Here is a 20,573-nt window from a genome sequence, read left to right on the forward strand (position 1 = left end):
AATCAACATTACTTATGTTTCCTAGTTGCAAGACAAAAACTTCATATAAAAATAGTCATTATAAATTCATCCATTTACATTGCAACCATATTGATAAAACGTCATGCTTAACAACACTGTGCCCTTCCACTTGTTTGGTAGGCAACGATCAGGTTATTGTCATGAAACACCAAAGACGTTTATAGGCGAACAGAAAGGCACAGCTCACGGTAGGTAGCGCGTATCGTATCGGTCGGAAATGACTCGTGACAATTCTACGAGTACGACTGCAACAATTCATTATGTCGCCGACCTCCCGGGAACGGCGGAGAGAAGAACTCTCGAGACGCCTGCAGATGAACTAATGAAATGAGAAGTTGACATGTGAGTGAGGAGGAGAGATGTTTGCCTACAACACTCAGTTCATATTAAAACACCTACATGCTGGATATGATCTGTGTGTGTGTCTCTCTCTCAGCTGCCAGCGGTGACTAGCGTCAGTTTGCTTATGAGCCCTTTCCAGACTTTTGCTAATGTCGCCGCACGAATCGATTTCGCCCCCCCCCGGCCCCGCCCCCCCAGCCCCGCCCCCCAGCCCCGCCCCCAGGCCCCGCCCCCAGGCCAGCACACGCCAACGAGACCTTCATGGATCTTTCTCAATGCACATCAGTCATAGTTCAAACATGGAACGGCGCCAAGAAGGAGTCCACTATCAGTTAATTAGATCTGGCTTGACGGATGGATCCGGTTCAAATTGTGTTTTCATTTGATTCGAATGACTAGATTAGCATTTTGATCCATTGTTAAGGATTCAATGCAAAATACCGTGGGCACGGAGATTAAAGTCTGGCATGGATGAGACAACAAAGCTGTGACTGTTTGCTGACGCCGACGTTGGCGGCTGTGTAACTGCCTTCCCCGCCCGGCATCTGAAGTGTGGAAGTTCTCCGTGTAGAAAAGCCTCGTTTGCCAATGCATAGCCCAAACAGATCTCATTATCTCTGCTCCGAGCCCCGCGACGGGAATCAAACTCCACTGTTGAGCCCGAGCGAGGCCGTAAATATTCATATCCTGTAGGGGAGGGAAATCCTCCACGGTGGCATTTAACCCTCTTTAGAATACAAGCGTTGCACATCTATCACATGTGCTAACCCTGGCAACACGCGACAAAATGACGCCGTAATGAGGGAGAACATGTTTTCAGCGGCGGGGGGGGGGGGGGAAATAAGCACGGACATGCTGGCGTCATGTGATTAACATGACAAACGGTAACGCTGCTGGTTAAATACTGAACGAAGAAGAGACAAGTGACGGGAGGAGATTGGAGATGAGAGGAAGAGAAACGACGTCTGACATGGTGTATTGTTGATTCTCCACAACGGGTGGATGGTATCACGGTAATTATGTCAATAAATATTTGGATATGGTAATTATATGGTAATTGTTTTGATAGTTTGAGTGCTCTTCTGTTGTACAGCAAAAGCAATGGTCTGAGATAGCAACATCCATGACACACAGGGTCCAGTAATATCGAGTCCTTTTGATATGACCCGGTTCCAGGGTACGCCCCTTATGGTGGGCGGGTCCAGAAACACGCTGAGTGAGGTCAAAATGCCTCTAGTAGGCTAATGAGGTTTGTAGCATCGGGGGTCTGTTTGAATGTCGGCGTGGATATTAAAATCACCTGAGATAATTAAACAATCGTCGTCAGTAGAGAGACCTTGGACAGCAGCTCAGAAAATTCATCAAGAAAGCCACATGAGAGAGAGGGGGGGGGGGAGAGGGAAGGAGAGGGAGAAAGAGAGATGGGGGGAGAGGGGAAGAGAGGGAGAGAGAGAGAAAGAGAGAGGGGGGGGGAGAGGGAAGGAGAGGGAGAAGGCGAGATGGGGGGAGAGGGGAAGAGAGGGAGAGGGGTGGAGAGAGAGAGAAAGAGAGGGGGGAAGAGAGGGGAAGAGAGGGAGAGGGGTAGAGAGAGAGAAAGAGAGAGGGGGGAAGAAAGGGAGAGGGGTAGAGATAGAGAAAGAGAGAGGGGGGAAGAAAGGGAGAGGGGTAGAGAGAAAGAGAGAGGGGGAAGAGAGGGGAAGAGAGGGAGAGGGGTAGAGAGAGCGAAAAAGAGAGGGGGAAGAGAGGGAGAGGGGTAGAGAGAGAGAAAGAGAGAGGGGGGACGGGAAGATGAGAGAGAGAGGAAGAGAGAGAGAGACAGCTGACAGCAGGAAGGACAGCAGGACACTTTCCATCCAGCTAGCAGGGTGTCTTGTCCTGACATGCAGCTTCCCCTCGGCCATGGGAGCAGGCAGAGGCCACGCTGCTGCTTGCCGTGTATTAGCAAGGGGCTAGGATGGGGAAGGGGAGGAAGGGAGGGGGGCTAGGATGGAGAAGGGGAGGGAGGGGGGGAGGCTAGGATGGAGAAGGGGAGGGAGGGGAAGGGGCTAGGATGGGGAAGGGGGGGAGGGGGGGGAGGCGCTGTGTGAGACTATGACTGTTTGAGCGTGGGCCAAATCTGTGGTGGGGTGCAGCGTGTGTCACAGCCAGCCTCCATCCCTGCTCTGAGTCATGACTCAAAGTGACAGAGAGGTAAACAGGGTCATTCTTTTGCCGCAGCAGACTCATAGAAGATGTGTGGACAGATCGTAAGCGTGTATCACCACACTGCACCAGAAAACACAGTTGTTACTTTCCTCCTCCTGTTCACTTCTCAGTGAGACGCACTGAGAGAAGTACGAGGTTTCATTTGAGTTCGGTGTCCCCGAAATAGTGACTGATCATCACCCCCCCCCCCACACACACACACACACCATGTAGCACAGCAGCATTGGCTGCACATATAAAACACAGACTGCCAGGTGAGCTAGATGCACCCAGATCATCAGAAGTGGATTTCAGACTTTTCTGCTGTTTCCTGAGGCACACGGAGGGAGGCACGATGCAGCAGAATTATGCGTGACGCAGCAAAAATTAACGCGAGCGATTTAAAATGCGCACCACAGAAGAAGAAACGGATCAACAACAAGCCAAATTTGTGCTCAGCATAACGTCGGGGGATTTAGATCTGAAATACAACAGATCAGTCCGCCGACAAAAAAAAAGGACAATTTGAGCTGACTGTCCCAGGCACTAATGGTATTGACTGTGGCTGTTACACCCACACAGTGTGAGTGGAGTTTGTTGTCGGTGGAATCCGGGGGTGAACTCGACGCGCCTGTGTTTTGCCAACCCTAATCCCTCTCCCATTGTCTTCGCTGTCGGAATAGCAACCCTGCCAGGAAAGACAAGGGCTTTTACACAGGCCCAGTGACAACTCCACTGCCCGTTAAACACAACACGCGCACGTGCTCACACACACACACACACACACACACGCGCGCATGGACTCACACACACACGCACGCACACGCGCGCGCTCACAAATAATCACTTTTCGCTCGCTGCTTATGCCTCTCTCTCTGTTCCTCACAGCTTCACAGCTCTAAAAAGCTGTTTCTTGCACCTTTGTGTTTGCCAGGTTTTTTCCTCTCCTCCATATTGAGAATTCTCCTCACTTGCTTCTCTCTACCTATTCTGTCCCTCACTCTCACAGTCTCTCTGCTACGTCTTCCTCATACACATATTTTAAATCCCAATGTTCCTGACTCACTAACTTAGCGTCTCTTATGTCTGCCTCAGCGCGTGATTCCACCATCACGGCACGGCACCGCGGCCAAACCAGGCAAGGTTTTGCGTTTGACCTTTCGACCGACGCGCCGCCAAACCCGACGTCCGCGTGTGATCTGGTCGGCGCGCGTTCACAAAACCTGACAAGCCGTCAGCAGTCAGTCAGTCGCCTTTAACTCATTGAGTGCCAGCCACTTTTGGAGAACGGACGCTCCCAGTGCCAGAGTTTCAGAGCGTTTTCAGTGATTTCTCGAGGCCCACAGAATATTGTGTGATATTACTATGTAAACACTGAACACGCACAAAGAACGATGAGACTCTATTCTATCATCTGCAAAAAAAAGTTTATTGATCCCATTTTCCGTTCTTTAGTTATGAGCCGGAGAAGATAGCTTGATTCATCCAAAAACAGCAATTTTTTTCTAGAAGCTGAGATAATTGGCCTTTTGTGAAATTAAACATTTCAAGCACATCACTGACTCTGAAGCTAATCTTTTCTAATGTAGTCACACCTCAAAAATAATTTCCTTCAATAAAACAGTGAAGGCCAGGGAATTTTGTTTGGCAGAATAATATTTTTAGCTACAACCAGCAGCGCTGGCCCCTGCGTGCGCTGCTGGTTGCAGCTTCTTGCTGGTCTTGATTTGCTGCTGGTGGGCATCGGATATTCTGGCTTGCGTTTGTCAATCCTGTCCTGCTGCCTGGGTCTGTCTGGGTGTTGCGTGCTGCTCTGCGTGCCCCCTCCCCCCCCCCCCCCCGCCCCGCCCCGCCCCGCCCCGCCTCGCCTCAACTGCACACTCCTCCTCCTGTCTGTGGTGGCTCTCTGCTGAGTTTGCTGTGCGCACAGTGAAGGGTGCAGCTTTTTTACAGCGTTCCGCGTGTGTTTGTCACCGGCAACGATGCTTCCAGTTGAGAATAATAACAACTCCACGGTGTGGATGTGCGGATGTGCTGTCGCAACCGACACGGAGCGGCTCAATTGTGGGAGCAGATTGGCTGCTGCAGGCACAGCTGCAGTAACGTGCTTCAGCATATCGATGCATACGGATGCGATGCGATTTCCGTTTCCATAACGACTTCTTCTTTGTTTTTTCCTTGCCTTTCTGTTATGTGGAGAGCACTGTCGCCACCTAAGGGTTCTGTAAAATAGGTTATAGACCTCCAATAGCTATAATATTTGTACAGGAGAGGCAGAAGGCTTTGATCGACGCCCCACCGTCAAAAAACGCAATTGACGAACATGTCCGTCCTTGGCACTCTACGTTACTATTTGAAATGACGAACATGTCCGTCCTTGGCACTCTACGTTACTATTTGAAATGACGAACATGTCCGTCCATGGCACTCAATGAGTTAATCAGGGAGGACGGAGCAGCGGGAAAAACAGCGATCACATCACTAGGTGCTTATTGATAACGCGGCCAACACACGCTGAGGCTCATGAGCCACCAGCTGGTGCGAGGAGGAAACCCTGAAGCTAGCGAACACGCCACTTTTCATTTTTCAGGCAGATTTAGAGCTCTCAGAGTCTATAAAGTCTATGTACGATATGCAGCCCTGGGCTATCTTAACGCTCTATGGCTGCACTGTGAAGCAGAACAAACTTCTGACAACATCCCCGCGCAACGCGAGGATATCTGTCGTGAGCTGCTAGCGTCGCTGCCACAAATCTGCGTGACTACTCTCGGCGACATGAGCATCGCACGGCGGTTGTGCACTAAAATGTGAATGTCACTGTGTTTGGTAAAAAAGAACCAAAAAAAAACTATCTACAACATAAACCCGGCTGAAACCTAGAGGCGAACAGTGGGTGATGGTTAAGTACTAAATCACAAAAGCCATCAGTTTAAAGTCGAGCTGAACCCAAGAATGACTTTTCTTTTCTTTTAGTTCAAATACCTGGGTATGCAGTGCACCTATTTAATAATGTATGCAAAACAAATCACAACAATCTAATTTCTTTCGCTTTTCACACTTTTTCACATCAAAAGATTTAATTGATAACAGTAATTTACAGTTTGCTGACGTCACCCAGTACTATCAAATTTCTACCCCATTTCAACCAATCATATCACGACATGCAGCTGTCAATCAAATCTTCATTTCTGGATAATTTTCTCTTCCAAATGAAGTAGAAAATGGCGCCTAGTGCCTCTCATCTGGCAGAATTCCTATCCCATAAACTAACTACTAACTTGGCCAATTGTTAGAAACATGAACAAAAAACAAAAACTATAATCTCTAAGAATGCAAAGAAATGTAACTGGCTCGTTAAAACGCGCATTCCAGGGATATCGTATCGTTACAGCAATGATAATGGCGCGCGCATCCGAGAGCTTGGTTGTCAGGGGTTGCACCTCGGAGATTCCAGGCCGACGTGCTGCACTCTCCGCTCGGCAACACGAAGGCAGCTGGCTGCCTGCGGGTCGCTGACATCCACTCCTCCTGTCAAAAGGCTCTTCCCGAGGTTAGCGCCACAACACACTGAATCCCACTCGATTTGGAGGCGGAACACGCCAGGATTGGCCAAAGCCCAATCCAGTCCCCAGAATTGTCAAATAAAATCATCGACATGATACTATGACCCGCCTCTCAACCTGTCATCTTAGACAAACTATGTTTTCAGTCTGAAACGGACTCATTATGCACGTGACGAACAGGTTCAGTTCCACTTTAAGTGTGCAAGTACGGATAAGAGGGTGCAGCCAAACTGCAGAAGCACAACACAACAGAAACGGGGCAAAAGAGAGGTGGAAGCTGCAAGGGGGAAAGGAGTTAACCGACATACCGGTAAGCGAGGAAGTTCAACAGAAGCTAGGTGAACTGCTAACCCAGTGATACTCAACTGCCGCATGTGGCCCGCGATGGAATTGCAAAACAAAAAAAAAAAATTACAGTGCACCTGAACGCAACATGCAAGATACCCGCTGAATAAGTGTCCAAATGTTCATGTCATTCTGGCCAATACTCCACTTCTGTTATAGCATTTCAGTCTGGAATATGGAATATCTTTCAATAATCTATGATTTAGCTGCTAAATTGCCATCTGCTCGCTACCCAGGCACTTATGTATGTACTTAACCTAACTAACTATCCGGTGTGCACAACATTGTCAGACTAAACTCCGGCTGACACCCCAAAAACCTACAATCCGCTACAGAAAAATGTATATTGATTGTTTATTAACTGGCCCCTGGCCTTCTATCACTTCACGAAAGTGGTCCCCGGGCGAAGCAAGTTGAGTATCCGTGTGCTAACCCATCCTAAAGCTACAGCCGATGGAGTGGGTAAGGCCGAGGGACGGGTAGCCGACATTGAAGAGAGGACCGTGGGACTTCAATGAGCCACGGAAGCTAACGGCTAACAGACCCCGGAAGCACGCTCGAGGCGTCATAACATCCGGCAATTTATTGACAACGTTATCAGTAGAGAGCTAGAAATCCTCGCTGATACTGAACTCGGAATCCAGCGGTGGAGGAGATATTATATAAGACAGATCAGTCTACACTGCTGGTATACCTGGAGACCAGAGACACGGTAATAACGGGAAAATTTGATTTCTAATAGTAGAGATCAACATGTGTGCAGCTGTAATCACAGGGATGGGAGCAGATGAACAAACCATATATGAACATGACAACAGCTCTCTTAGAGGTGCTCTGCCTGGAAAGGGAATTCAATCAGTGTGAGAGAGAGAGAAAAAAACGTTTGCCTTACACGTCCTCTTTCATCATGGGCGGCCACGCCTGTAGGAGGAGCATGAGCAGCTGAAACTCCTCCCGCCTCCGGGCAGCTTCCAGCAGCTCCAGGAAGAGGGCGTATCTCTTCTCCTCGTTCTCCACGTCTTCGATCTCCAACTGATGAGGAGGTTGACAGCGAGGGAGAGAGGGAGGAGAGAAAGACAATAAACATCTAAGGCTGGTTCTTAACATGAGCCCCACAGCCAAAGGCTTACTGCGAGGATCTTCATTGCAGGACGCCCCCTTGAACATCAACTGGATATAAGCTCAGAGTATGCAGGCTAGATCCTTCCATTACATACTAATGCACTGTGTCAATTTGTTGTTTTGAAACAGCACCATGGGGGAAAAGCAATATCCTTTCACTTTAATTCTCATTATTTCAAAGAACTATATGATGTGTGGATGAATGCATCAGCCAGCAAAAACTTGGCAAATCTTTAGCTGGGACACGTCCAACAGACACGATGGAAAATTCATTCCCGGTCGCGGTATTTCCGGCTTGGACTGACATTCCTACAGACACCTTATTTCACGTCCCACCCAATTCACTCATTGCGTGTCTAAAAGGCAGGAAGTAACACAGGTGTACTACTGTTAGCAAGACAATAATTAGGCGCTCTGGCACTGGATCACCAAAGGGATTGGAAGTTGGAAACCCTTGTTAGTGTTCTGCTTGCACCCGTGTTACTTCCTGCCTTTTAGACACAAACTGGGTGAATTGGGTGGCAAGTGAAATAGGCGGATTGGTCGTGTCTGCGGGTGGGAAGCCGGTGAGGGTGTGAGTCCTGGTTGCTGCGCTAGTAGCGCCCCCTCTGGTTGGTCGGGGCGCTACCGCCCATACAGGCGGGCGGGTGGGACATTGGCAGTGGAGTCGCTTTCACTTCTTTCAAAGGAGGCATTCCCTGGAAGGCCGAGGGGCAAGCTGGCAAACCCCTGTCACACATGATGCTACCATCTACAATATCAAAGCCGTCAAACTGGGGCGGAGGGTCGTGGAAGGAAGGAACCAGCACGGTGTCATCGGATATTGGCACATCTCCCGGTTACACGGAGAAACGTCACCTGTGGCTAAACATCTTCTGCATCAATATGAGAGAGAGTGAAGGAGAAGGGGACGGGGAAGAGAGAGTGAGTGCTACAGTAGAACAAGCACTGAGAGAGGGAGACAGAGGAGCTGAATGTGTGAAGAATGAGAGGAGGAGAAGGGAAAGTAATTAATTTTCTTCTTGAAGGTTTTGGCTTCTAGTGATTTAACAGTTCAGAGAGCGGCTGATTTCTGAGGGGAAAACTACAACCTGCCAAAGCATGGCCGCCACAAAGACAGGCCCCCGCCGTACAGGCACGCACACACACGCGCACACAGGCACACACACACACACGCACACGCACGCACGCACACACACACACACACACACACACACACGCACACGCACACGCACACACGCACGCACGCACACCCAGCTCAAATCTATGGCTGGATACCAGAATAAGGCCTGGTGAGATTGTATTGTACTGTAGGTTTTAGCAGAGCTTTTCAGGAGCACGTGAAAGAAATGTAAGTGATCTGTGAATCAAAGTTGAAATGCCGCCTCTACTTCAGTTTTATTTGCACACATTGTACGTTTTAAATGAATTTATGTCCGCAGTATCGGGATTGATGCTCATCCAGCCCAGCCCAGGCATTCATACTGTACTCGGCATTGGCAAATGAAGCCGTCCCGATACCGATACTTTAATAGCATGCGTTTTGCTGCGATAAAATATGTTCCAGTGGGAGAGGAGAAATGATTTGAGCTCAGTGAAGCAAAGCGCATGCTGTGCCAAGCAAAGACTTCTCTGGCAGTGCTGTGAGCGGCACAGAGGCAAAGAAGCTGCGTCAAGATGCCAAAGACAACCAGAATAGTACCAGACGACAGACAGGCAATTCTGCCTTCACAAGGAGAATACAATTTGCCACTGGCACAGAAAAGAATCAAGTACAGCTGTTATAAATATGTGAAGAGAATTTTCTGGAGAGAGGGAAAAAAAAAAAAAAAATCCTTCCCACAGAGTCCACTTTAAATTTGCATATATTTATTTCAAATGTAGTCGTTTCTATTGCTCAAATCAATTTGCAGTCCACGTTAATAAATAAGGGTTTTGCTTTGACACGTTTAAAAGGATGTCCTCATTTCTTCTGCTGCGCAGTTTGTGATAAACATACTGCATTCAAAATAAAAAAACCAAAACCCTCCAGCCTATTTTCTATTTTATTACCTCGCCAAATCACGAAATTTGCATAACTTAGCAGACGGCACTATTGGCCTTTGTGGAGATCTGCACTCTCCAAGCGCTGCGTCTAATTATTATTTTCTTTAATTTGATGGAGGATTATTACACAATGGTCAGTGCATCATTTGAATACATGGAAAAACAAGCACCATTCATGATTGTGTTATAATGGGGCCATTGCTAGTATAGGCAGCATGAATGACTGGCCGGTCACCTTAATAAGATACCTGGTACTCCTATCGGTTCTGAGGCGTGCCTCAACTGATGTTTAGAAGCACGTGCTGTGCAGCACTGCAGAGCTGTGTTTAGTGCTGTACTGAAGCACATGTTAAATAACGTGCAGCACTGCAGAGTGGTGTTTAGTGCTGTACTGAAGCACATGCTAAATAACGTGCAGCACTGCAGAGCTGTGTTTAGTGCTGTACTGAAGCACATGCTAAATAACGTGCAGCACTGCAGAGCTGTGTTTAGTGCTGTACTGAAGCACATGCTAAATAACGTGCAGCACTGCAGAGCTGTGTTTAGTGCTGTACTGAAGCACATGCTAAATAACATGCAGCACTGCAGAGCTGTGTTTAGTGCTGTACTGAAGCACATGCTAAATAACGTGCAGCACTGCAGAGTGGTGTTTAGTGCTGTACTGAAGCACATGTTAAATAACGTGCAGCACTGCAGAGCTGTGTTTAGTGCTGTACTGAAGCACATGCTAAATAACGTGCAGCACTGCAGAGCTGTGTTTAGTGCTGTACTGAAGCACATGTTAAATAACGTGCAGCACTGCAGAGCTGTGTTTAGTGCTGTACTGAAGCACATGCTAAATAACATGCAGCACTGCAGAGCTGTGTTTAGTGCTGTACTGAAGCACATGCTAAATAACGTGCAGCACTGCAGAGCTGTGTTTAGTGCTGTACTGAAGCACATGCTAAATAATGCGCAGCACTGCAGAGCTGTGTTTAGTGCTGTACTGAAGCACATGCTAAATAACGTGCAGCACTGCAGAGCGGTGTTTAGTGCTGTACTGAAGCACATGCTAAATAATGTGCAGCACTGCAGAGCTGTGTTTAGTGCTGTACTGAAGCACATGTTAAATAACGTGCAGCACTGCAGAGCGGTGTTTAGTGCTGTACTGAAGCACAATGCTAAATAACGTGCAGCACTGCAGAGCTGTGTTTAGTGCTGTACTGAAGCACAATGCTAAATAACGTGCAGCACTGCAGAGCTGTGTTTAGTGCTGTACTGAAGCACATGTTAAATAACGTGCAGCACTGCAGAGCTGTGTTTAGTGCTGTACTGAAGCACATGCTAAATAACATGCAGCACTGCAGAGCTGTGTTTAGTGCTGTACTGAAGCACATGCTAAATAATGTGCAGCACTGCAGAGCGGTGTTTAGTGCTGTACTGAAGCACATGTTAAATAACGTGCAGCACTGCAGAGCGGTGTTTAGTGCTGTACTGAAGCACATGCTAAATAACGTGCAGCACTGCAGAGCTGTGTTTAGTGCTGTACTGAAGCACATGTTAAATAACGTGCAGCACTGCAGAGCTGTGTTTAGTGCTGTACTGAAGCACATGCTAAATAACGTGCAGCACTGCAGAGCTGTGTTTAGTGCTGTACTGAAGCACATGCTAAATAACGTGCAGCACTGCAGAGCTGTGTTTAGTGCTGTACTGAAGCACATGCTAAATAACATGCAGCACTGCAGAGCTGTGTTTAGTGCTGTACTGAAGCACATGCTAAATAACGTGCAGCACTGCAGAGTGGTGTTTAGTGCTGTACTGAAGCACATGTTAAATAACGTGCAGCACTGCAGAGCTGTGTTTAGTGCTGTACTGAAGCACATGCTAAATAACGTGCAGCACTGCAGAGCTGTGTTTAGTGCTGTACTGAAGCACATGTTAAATAACGTGCAGCACTGCAGAGCTGTGTTTAGTGCTGTACTGAAGCACATGCTAAATAACATGCAGCACTGCAGAGCTGTGTTTAGTGCTGTACTGAAGCACATGCTAAATAACGTGCAGCACTGCAGAGCTGTGTTTAGTGCTGTACTGAAGCACATGCTAAATAATGCGCAGCACTGCAGAGCTGTGTTTAGTGCTGTACTGAAGCACATGCTAAATAACGTGCAGCACTGCAGAGCGGTGTTTAGTGCTGTACTGAAGCACATGCTAAATAATGTGCAGCACTGCAGAGCTGTGTTTAGTGCTGTACTGAAGCACATGTTAAATAACGTGCAGCACTGCAGAGCGGTGTTTAGTGCTGTACTGAAGCACAATGCTAAATAACGTGCAGCACTGCAGAGCTGTGTTTAGTGCTGTACTGAAGCACAATGCTAAATAACGTGCAGCACTGCAGAGCTGTGTTTAGTGCTGTACTGAAGCACATGTTAAATAACGTGCAGCACTGCAGAGCTGTGTTTAGTGCTGTACTGAAGCACATGCTAAATAACATGCAGCACTGCAGAGCTGTGTTTAGTGCTGTACTGAAGCACATGCTAAATAATGTGCAGCACTGCAGAGCGGTGTTTAGTGCTGTACTGAAGCACATGTTAAATAACGTGCAGCACTGCAGAGCGGTGTTTAGTGCTGTACTGAAGCACATGCTAAATAACGTGCAGCACTGCAGAGCTGTGTTTAGTGCTGTACTGAAGCACATGTTAAATAACGTGCAGCACTGCAGAGCTGTGTTTAGTGCTGTACTGAAGCACATGCTAAATAACATGCAGCACTGCAGAGCTGTGTTTAGTGCTGTACTGAAGCACATGCTAAATAATGTGCAGCACTGCAGAGCGGTGTTTAGTGCTGTACTGAAGCACATGTTAAATAACGTGCAGCACTGCAGAGCGGTGTTTAGTGCTGTACTGAAGCACATGCTAAATAACGTGCAGCACTGCAGAGCTGTGTTTAGTGCTGTACTGAAGCACATGTTAAATAACGTGCAGCACTGCAGAGCTGTTTAGTGCTGTACTGAAGCACATGCTAAATAACGTGCAGCACTGCAGAGCTGTGTTTAGTGCTGTACTGAAGCACATGCTAAATAACGTGCAGCACTGCAGAGCTGTGTTTAGTGCTGTACTGAAGCACATGCTAAATAACGTGCAACACTGCAGAGCTGTGTTTAGTGCTGTACTGAAGCACATGCTAAATAACGTGCAGCACTGCAGAGCGGTGTTTAGTGCTGTACTGAAGCACATGCTAAATAACGTGCAGCACTGCAGAGTGGTGTTTAGTGCTGTACTGAAGCACATGCTAAATAACGTGCAGCACTGCAGAGCTGTGTTTAGTGCTGTACTGAAGCACATGCTAAATAACATGCAGCACTGCAGAGCTGTGTTTAGTGCTGTACTGAAGCACAATGCTAAATAACGTGCAGCACTGCAGAGCTGTGTTTAGTGCTGTACTGAAGCACATGCTAAATAATGTGCAGCACTGCAGAGCTGTGTTTAGTGCTGTACTGAAGCACATGTTAAATAACATGCAGCACTGCAGAGCTGTGTTTAGTGCTGTACTGAAGCACATGCTAAATAACGTGCAGCACTGCAGAGCGGTGTTTAGTGCTGTACTGAAGCGCGTTATGATGGCGGGTGGAGCGATAAATGAGTCAAGCTGAAGCTCAGGACCCCTGGAAATGGAGGTCATCTTACAGACAGAAGTGGAATCTTAACTACCTGTAAAAAGCCTGTTCCCCACAATCCAGAGCTGAATGTAAACTGCAGCCCAAAGCCTGTTCATCATCTGTTATTGACGTACTTTGTTGAATCTAAACACTATCTGACCATTGAAGCATTTTACTGAGTTTTAAGCTCATATTTATTTATTCTTTTAAAAAATTCAAGGGTATTCAAGAGATCAAGACCCGGGATAATGTTAATGATAATGTTCAGATTGAGAGAAACACTGCGCTCACTACAAAACACAAAACACATTCAAACACACGCACGCACGCGCGCGCACACACACGCGCGCACACACACACACACACACACACACACACACACACACACACACACACACACACACACACACACGCACACACACACACATCCAGTACTTGCAGATGCGCACGCTCACATACAGAACTCTCTCTCTCCCTTCTACACATACAGTATTCTCTCTGTAGTCTGTACACATACTCTCTTTCTCACATCACACACACACACGCACACACACACACACACACACACACACACACACACACACACACACACACACACACACACACACGCACGCACGAACACACCCCGCCTACCTGCACCACAAATTAAATGGCTGCCAATTACTATGTGGCTCTGAGGCTTTTATTTTCTTAACAAGAAAGGATGGTAATTAATTATGCCTGGTGATTAAAATCACCACTTCCTCTGTGGTGGAGTACAAGGCAGAGAGTGAGGAAGGGCGGGAGCAAGAGGAGGGAGGGGCAAGTCTGTCAGCCAATCAGCCAGTGCCGTAACACTTCGTAGAGTGGGCTGACAGATTAGACACTGTGTGTCTCTCAATCAATCAATCAATCAATCAATCAATCAATCAATCAATGAATTAATCTTTCTTCCATTTCTCGACGTCATGCAAATCCTCCAGTCTCCATCCCTCCCCTCCCTCTCTCTCTTTTCTCCGTCCATCCAAGAGTCAATTAATCAGGCAGTGGGACCCTAATTACCATCCACTCAGCAGGGCGAGCCATAGCTATGTCTGTGTCTTTACATCAGACAAACGCTGGTGATAACGTGTGCAGGTGGGGTGTAGAGATATACCTGCAGACACACATTATAGCTAACCTAATGTACACACACACACACACACACACACACACACATACACAACTATTCATGTAGGCATCATGTTTTTGTTTTTGTGTGTGTGTGTGTGTGTGTGTGTGTGTGTGTGTGTGTGTGTGTGTGTGTGTGTGTGTGTGTGTGTGTGTGTGTGTGTCCGGTTTTTCACCAGCAGGACGTAGCGTGAGGGAGGATCACGCTATTGCCCCAGTTCCCCTCCACCCGAACAGGCGCCCCGATCGCCCATAGGAGGCACTAGTGCAGCGACCAGGACTCATACCCCACCGGCTCCCCACCCGCAGACACGGCCAATTGTGTCTGTAAGAACGTCTGACCATGAAAGAAGACAGATATTTGATTAATATATTGCTGGTAGCTGGTAAAAAAGCTCTCACCAGGAAGTGGTTATCACAGGAAAGCCCTAAAGTGAAAGAATGGATGAATATTACGATGGATATATATAAGCTGGAAAGACTAACTGCTGTTATCAATCATAAAGTAGAACAATTTACCTCAAGATGGGAATGCTGGGCTCAATATATAACACCCATTAGGCCAGATTTTATCTTTTTGGATCCAAGATGAATGTATAGTGAAAAGTCGACGCCCTGTTTTTGTTTGTTTTTTGTTTTTGTTTGTTTGTTTTGTTGCTGCTGTTGTGGTTTTGTCTTTTCTTTTATCTCTCTAAAAAAACCTATGGCAGTACATATCTACCATGTATACAATGCAAGTATGTAATGATAATAATCTGTCAATAAAAAGTTAAAAAACAAACAAAAAAAAACAACATCTGACCAAGCCAGAAGTACCGCTGCCGGGAATTGAACCGGGGTCTCCACGGTGGTCGGCAAGTACTTTGACCTCTACACCACCCAGACGCTAACAATACCGCCCCCATCTGGCAATGTCAGGTTACCCAGACACCCCTGTATGTTACAAGCATTGATGCAGAAAAGCCAAGAAACACTCAAATACACTATAAACGAGTGTTACAGAAAGCAGCACATGCACGTCGTCAGCACCAACGCAAACACAAACTGTTAGCTCTAACTGCCTGTACTGTAATCTGAGGCTTCTACACCTTTGTTCACATGTTCAGCCACTGTGACTGGACGCCGCCGTGCTTTGAGCTAAACGACGCACAGGGACACAGCGAGAGGGAGGAAGAAGTAGGAGTTATCATGAACTGCATTATCGCACTTTGACAACTTTTCCATTTCCAACAGGGGACATGTGAACACGCCAGCGGAGGACGTGGGCGCTTGGTGTGCGCCTGGAAACCTGTGTGTTAAGTAAGAGAGAGTCTAAAACCAGAGGTGTGTTTCTCCATGCCGCTGTGACTGTGAGTGTGAACACACACAGGTCGAGTGTAAACGATGTGGTAAGCTTTCTGAGACTGCAGGGTGCCATGCTGCTGTCATACCTCTGCATAACACCCTCTGAAAGCGGAGCCAACGCTTAGCTTATCGCTCTGTAAAGACACACACACACACACACACACACACACACACACACACACACACACACACGTCTTACTACATGTATACCTGAGGACCTTCACTGACTATACTGTACATGCTTTCCTTAACTCCTAATCCTGTGCTTAACTCTCCACAGCATGCTTAACTATTACCATAAGGTAAACCTAATAATGCTATTTCTAACCTTCACCGTCAATACGAGTCCCAGCACTGAAGTGACACCGTGAAGACGCACTCAAAATGTCTTTTGGATGATTTCCGTCATTTTTCTATTTGTGCACAAATACACACGTGCACCTGCAAATAACGGCTTCTGTGGGACTCAGCCACTTAGCGGTACTGAGCCTGTTGTCGTTGGCCCTGAATAACATGTAGTCAGACAGGGTATGTAAATAACATGTAGTCAGACAGGGTATGTAAATAACATGTAGTCAGCCAGGGTATGTAAATAACATGTAGTCAGCCAGGGTATGTAAATAACATGTAGTCAGAGTCAGACAGGGTATGTAAATAACATGTAGTCAGCCAGGGTATGTAAATAACATGTAGTCAGACAGGGTATGTAAATAACATGTAGTCAGACAGGGTATGTAAATAACATGTAGTCAGACAGGGTATGTAAATAACATGTAGTCAGCCAGGGTATGTAAATAACATGTAGTCAGCCAGGGTATGTAAATAACATGTAGTCAGACAGGGTATGTAAATAACATGTAGTCAGCCAGGGTATGTAAATAACATGTAGTCAGAGTCAGACAGGGTATGTAAATAACATGTAGTCAGCCAGGGTATGTAAATAACATGTAGTCAGCCAGGGTATGTAAATAACATGTACCGTAAATTCCGGACTATAAGACGCACCGGTGTATAAGCCGCGGGACCAAAATTGACTATTTTTTTCTTCTATAAGCCGCACCGGACTATAAGCCGCGGGTGTTTTGATGTTTAATTACCATATGAAAGGGTTCGTGCACAGAGAGGAATGTCGGGAAAGAGATCGCTGTTTGGGGAAGCTCCCATTTATTAACATTTCAACAAAACAAAACAAAAGTCAGGTCACTAATCCCCAGACAAAATCACACAACAATAGGCTACCGTATATGTGCAGCAAACCTGTAACCAGAGAAGTCAAGTCACTAATCCTCGTCTTCCTCTTCTTCCTGCGTACTGAAACCACCAAAGTCCTCATCTTCAGTGTCGGAAACGAACAGGTTCAGGGTGGCTTCGTCAACCACTCTCCTCTCTCCTTCAGGTGCCATGGCACGAGTCCGATACCTCACGAGTCCGACACCTCACGAGTCCGAAAAAAGAGGCTAACTTCCCCCAGACCCTAACCCAAAACCTAACCTCTCCCACCCCCACGCCTAAACCTAACATCCCCCAGACCCTAACCCAAAACCTAACCTCTCCCACCCCCACGCCTAAACCTAACCTCCCCCAGACCCTAACCCAAAACCATGAGGTGTCGGACTCGTGAGGTATCGGACTCGTGAGGTATCGGACTAGGGGGCAGTCCCCGTGGCGTCATCCTCTTCATCCCGCAGCAGTCCAGCGTTTTGGAACCCGTTGGTAATTGTGGATGTTTTCACACTCCTATAATATTCCGTGATCTTCCTTTGTGTGAATTCGCCGAAGTTTGTGATTTTCTCCTGATAGTCGGGAGGGAGTTGTTCAGTAGTTCTCCCCCGGACGGACAGTCCCTTTTGCCCAGGTTACGCGCGGCTGCTCTGTTTGATCGGCGGCTGCTCTCTTTTAATGCGAGATTGACTGCTTTCAACTTGAAAGCTGCCTCGTGTGAATTTCTGCGTACCTTCCCCATGGTAAGTGAGAGTGTTGCTTCTACTGCTCGTCTTGTTGTGAATATTCCTTGATCTTCCTTTGTGTGAATTCGCCGAAGTTTGTGATTTTCTCCTGGTAGTCGGGGGAGGGAGTTGTTGCCCGAGTGGCCGTTTGCTTACCGTAATTACCATATGTAAGTGGTCACGCACAGAGGGGATTGTCGGGAAGAGATGGCTGTTTGAGGAAGCTCCCATTTACCGTATTACAACATTTCAACAAAACAACATAACACAACACCACCGTTGTTTATTTTTACAGTGCACACAGTGTCCGCGGTGTGGTGAAAAGAGGGCAAGAGAGGAAATTAAAACAGAAGTGGATTTATAGTTAGAAAGAGTGCTAAAAAAGAGAGATTTTTTTTTTTTTTTTTTTTTTTTTCTGAAAAAATCCATAGATAAGACGCACCGTTATATAAGCCGCAGGGGCCAAAAAACGGGAAAAAAGCCGCGGCTTATAGTCCGGAATTTACGGTAGTCAGAGTCAGACAGGGTATGTAAATAACATTTAGTCAGACAGGGTATGTAAATAACATGTAGTCAGACAGGGTATATAAATAACATGTAGTCAGCCAGGGTATGTAAATAACATGTAGTCAGAGTCAGACAGGGTATGTAAATAACATGTAGTCAGCCAGGGTATGTAAATAACATGTAGTCAGCCAGGGTATGTAAATAACATGTAGTCAGAGTCAGACAGGGTATGTAAATAACATTTAGTCAGACAGGGTATGTAAATAACATGTAGTCAGCCAGGGTATGTAAATAACATGTAGTCAGCCAGGGTATGTAAATAACATGTAGTCAGAGTCAGACAGGGTATGTAAATAACATGTAGTCAGACAGGGTATGTAAATAACATGTAGTCAGAGTCAGACAGGGTATGTAAATAACATGTAGTCAGCCAGGGTATGTAAATAACATGTAGTCAGACAGGGTATGTAAATAACATGTAGTCAGACAGGGTATGTAAATAACATGTAGTCAGACAGGGTATGTAAATAACATGTAGTCAGACAGGGTATGTAAATAACATGTAGTCAGCCAGGGTATGTAAATAACATGTAGTCAGACAGGGTATGTAAATAACATGTAGTCAGACAGGGTATGTAAATAACATGTAGTCAGCCAGGGTATGTAAATAACATGTAGTCAGACAGGGTATGTAAATAACATGTAGTCAGACAGGGTATGTAAATAACATGTAGTCAGACAGGGTATGTAAATAACATGTAGTCAGACAGGGTATGTAAATAACATGTAGTCAGACAGGGTATGTAAATAACATGTAGTCAGCCAGGGTATGTAAATAACATGTAGTCAGCCAGGGTATGTAAATAACATGTAGTCAGAGTCAGACAGGGTATGTAAATAACATGTAGTCAGCCAGGGTATGTAAATAACATGTAGTCAGCCAGGGTATGTAAATAACATGTAGTCAGAGTCAGACAGGGTATGTAAATAACATTTAGTCAGACAGGGTATGTAAATAACATGTAGTCAGAGTCAGACAGGGTATGTAAATAGCATGTAGTCAGACAGGGTATGTAAATAACATGTAGTCAGAGTCAGACAGGGTATGTAAATAACATGTAGTCAGCCAGGGTATGTAAATAGCATGTAGTCAGCCAGGGTATGTAAATAGCATGTGTAGTCAGACAGGGTATGTAAATAGCATGTTTAGTCAGACAGGGTATATAAATAGCATGTGTAGTCAGACAGGGTATATAAATAGCATGTGCAGTCAGACAGGGTATATAAATAGCATGTAGTCAGACAGGGTATATAAATAGCATGTGCAGTCAGACAGGGTATGTAAATAGCATGTGTAGTCAGACAGGGTATATAAATAGCATGTGTAGTCAGACAGGGTATATAAATAGCATGTGCAGTCAGACAGGGTATATAAATAGCATGTGTAGTCAGACAGTGTATGTAAATAGCATGTGTAGTCAGACAGGGTATATAAATAGCATGTGTAGTCAGACAGGGTATATAAATAGCATGTGCAGTCAGACAGGGTATATAAATAGCATGTAGTCAGACAGGGTATATAAATAGCATGTGCAGTCAGACAGGGTATGTAAATAGCATGTAGTCAGACAGGGTATGTAAATAGCATGTAGTCAGACAGGGTATGTAAATAACATGTAGTCAGAGTCAGACAGGGTATGTAAATAACATGTAGTCAGCCAGGGTATGTAAATAGCATGTAGTCAGCCAGGGTATGTAAATAGCATGTGTAGTCAGACAGGGTATGTAAATAGCATGTTTAGTCAGACAGGGTATATAAATAGCATGTGTAGTCAGACAGGGTATATAAATAGCATGTGCAGTCAGACAGGGTATATAAATAGCATGTAGTCAGACAGGGTATATAAATAGCATGTGCAGTCAGACAGGGTATGTAAATAGCATGTAGTCAGACAGGGTATGTAAATAGCATGTAGTCAGACAGGGTATGTAAATAGCATGTGTAGTCAGACAGGGTATGTAAATAGCATGTGTAGTCAGACAGGGTATGTAAATAGCATGTGTAGTCAGACAGGGTATGTAAATAGCATGTGTAGTCAGACAGTGTATGTAAATAGCATGTGTAGTCAGACAGTGTATGTAAATAGCATGTGTAGTCAGACAGGGTATATAAATAGCATGTGTAGTCAGACAGGGTATGTAAATAGCATGTGTAGTCAGACAGGGTATGTAAATAGCATGTGTAGTCAGACAGGGTCTCTCTCCATTGATTAAAAACCGCAATGCAGTCTGGCCCTGCTATTAGCATGTGATAATAAAACAAGACAAGAGAGACAAAGTGTGTGTGTATCGGTCAGACTGAGAAAGATA

At 46.0% G+C, this 20,573-nt stretch overlaps 1 protein-coding gene across 1 annotated transcript in view; it reads right to left on the bottom strand.

Annotated features, from left to right (window-relative positions):
- The window catches only part of nbas (NBAS subunit of NRZ tethering complex), a gene marked incomplete at its 3' end in the record, with an annotated part of 267,708 nt that overhangs the window by 20,779 nt on the left and 226,356 nt on the right, over nt 1-20,573 (bottom strand). Inside the window, exon 50 of the mRNA XM_083643060.1 lies at nt 7,348-7,487. Within this exon, the coding sequence (XP_083499186.1) occupies nt 7,348-7,487 (140 nt within the window). The remainder of the gene's footprint in view (nt 1-7,347; nt 7,488-20,573) is intronic.

The sequence above is a fragment of the Poromitra crassiceps genome, assembly GCF_964638095.1.
Source record: "Poromitra crassiceps genome assembly, chromosome: 9".
NCBI classification, from domain to species: Eukaryota; Metazoa; Chordata; class Actinopteri; order Beryciformes; family Melamphaidae; genus Poromitra; species Poromitra crassiceps.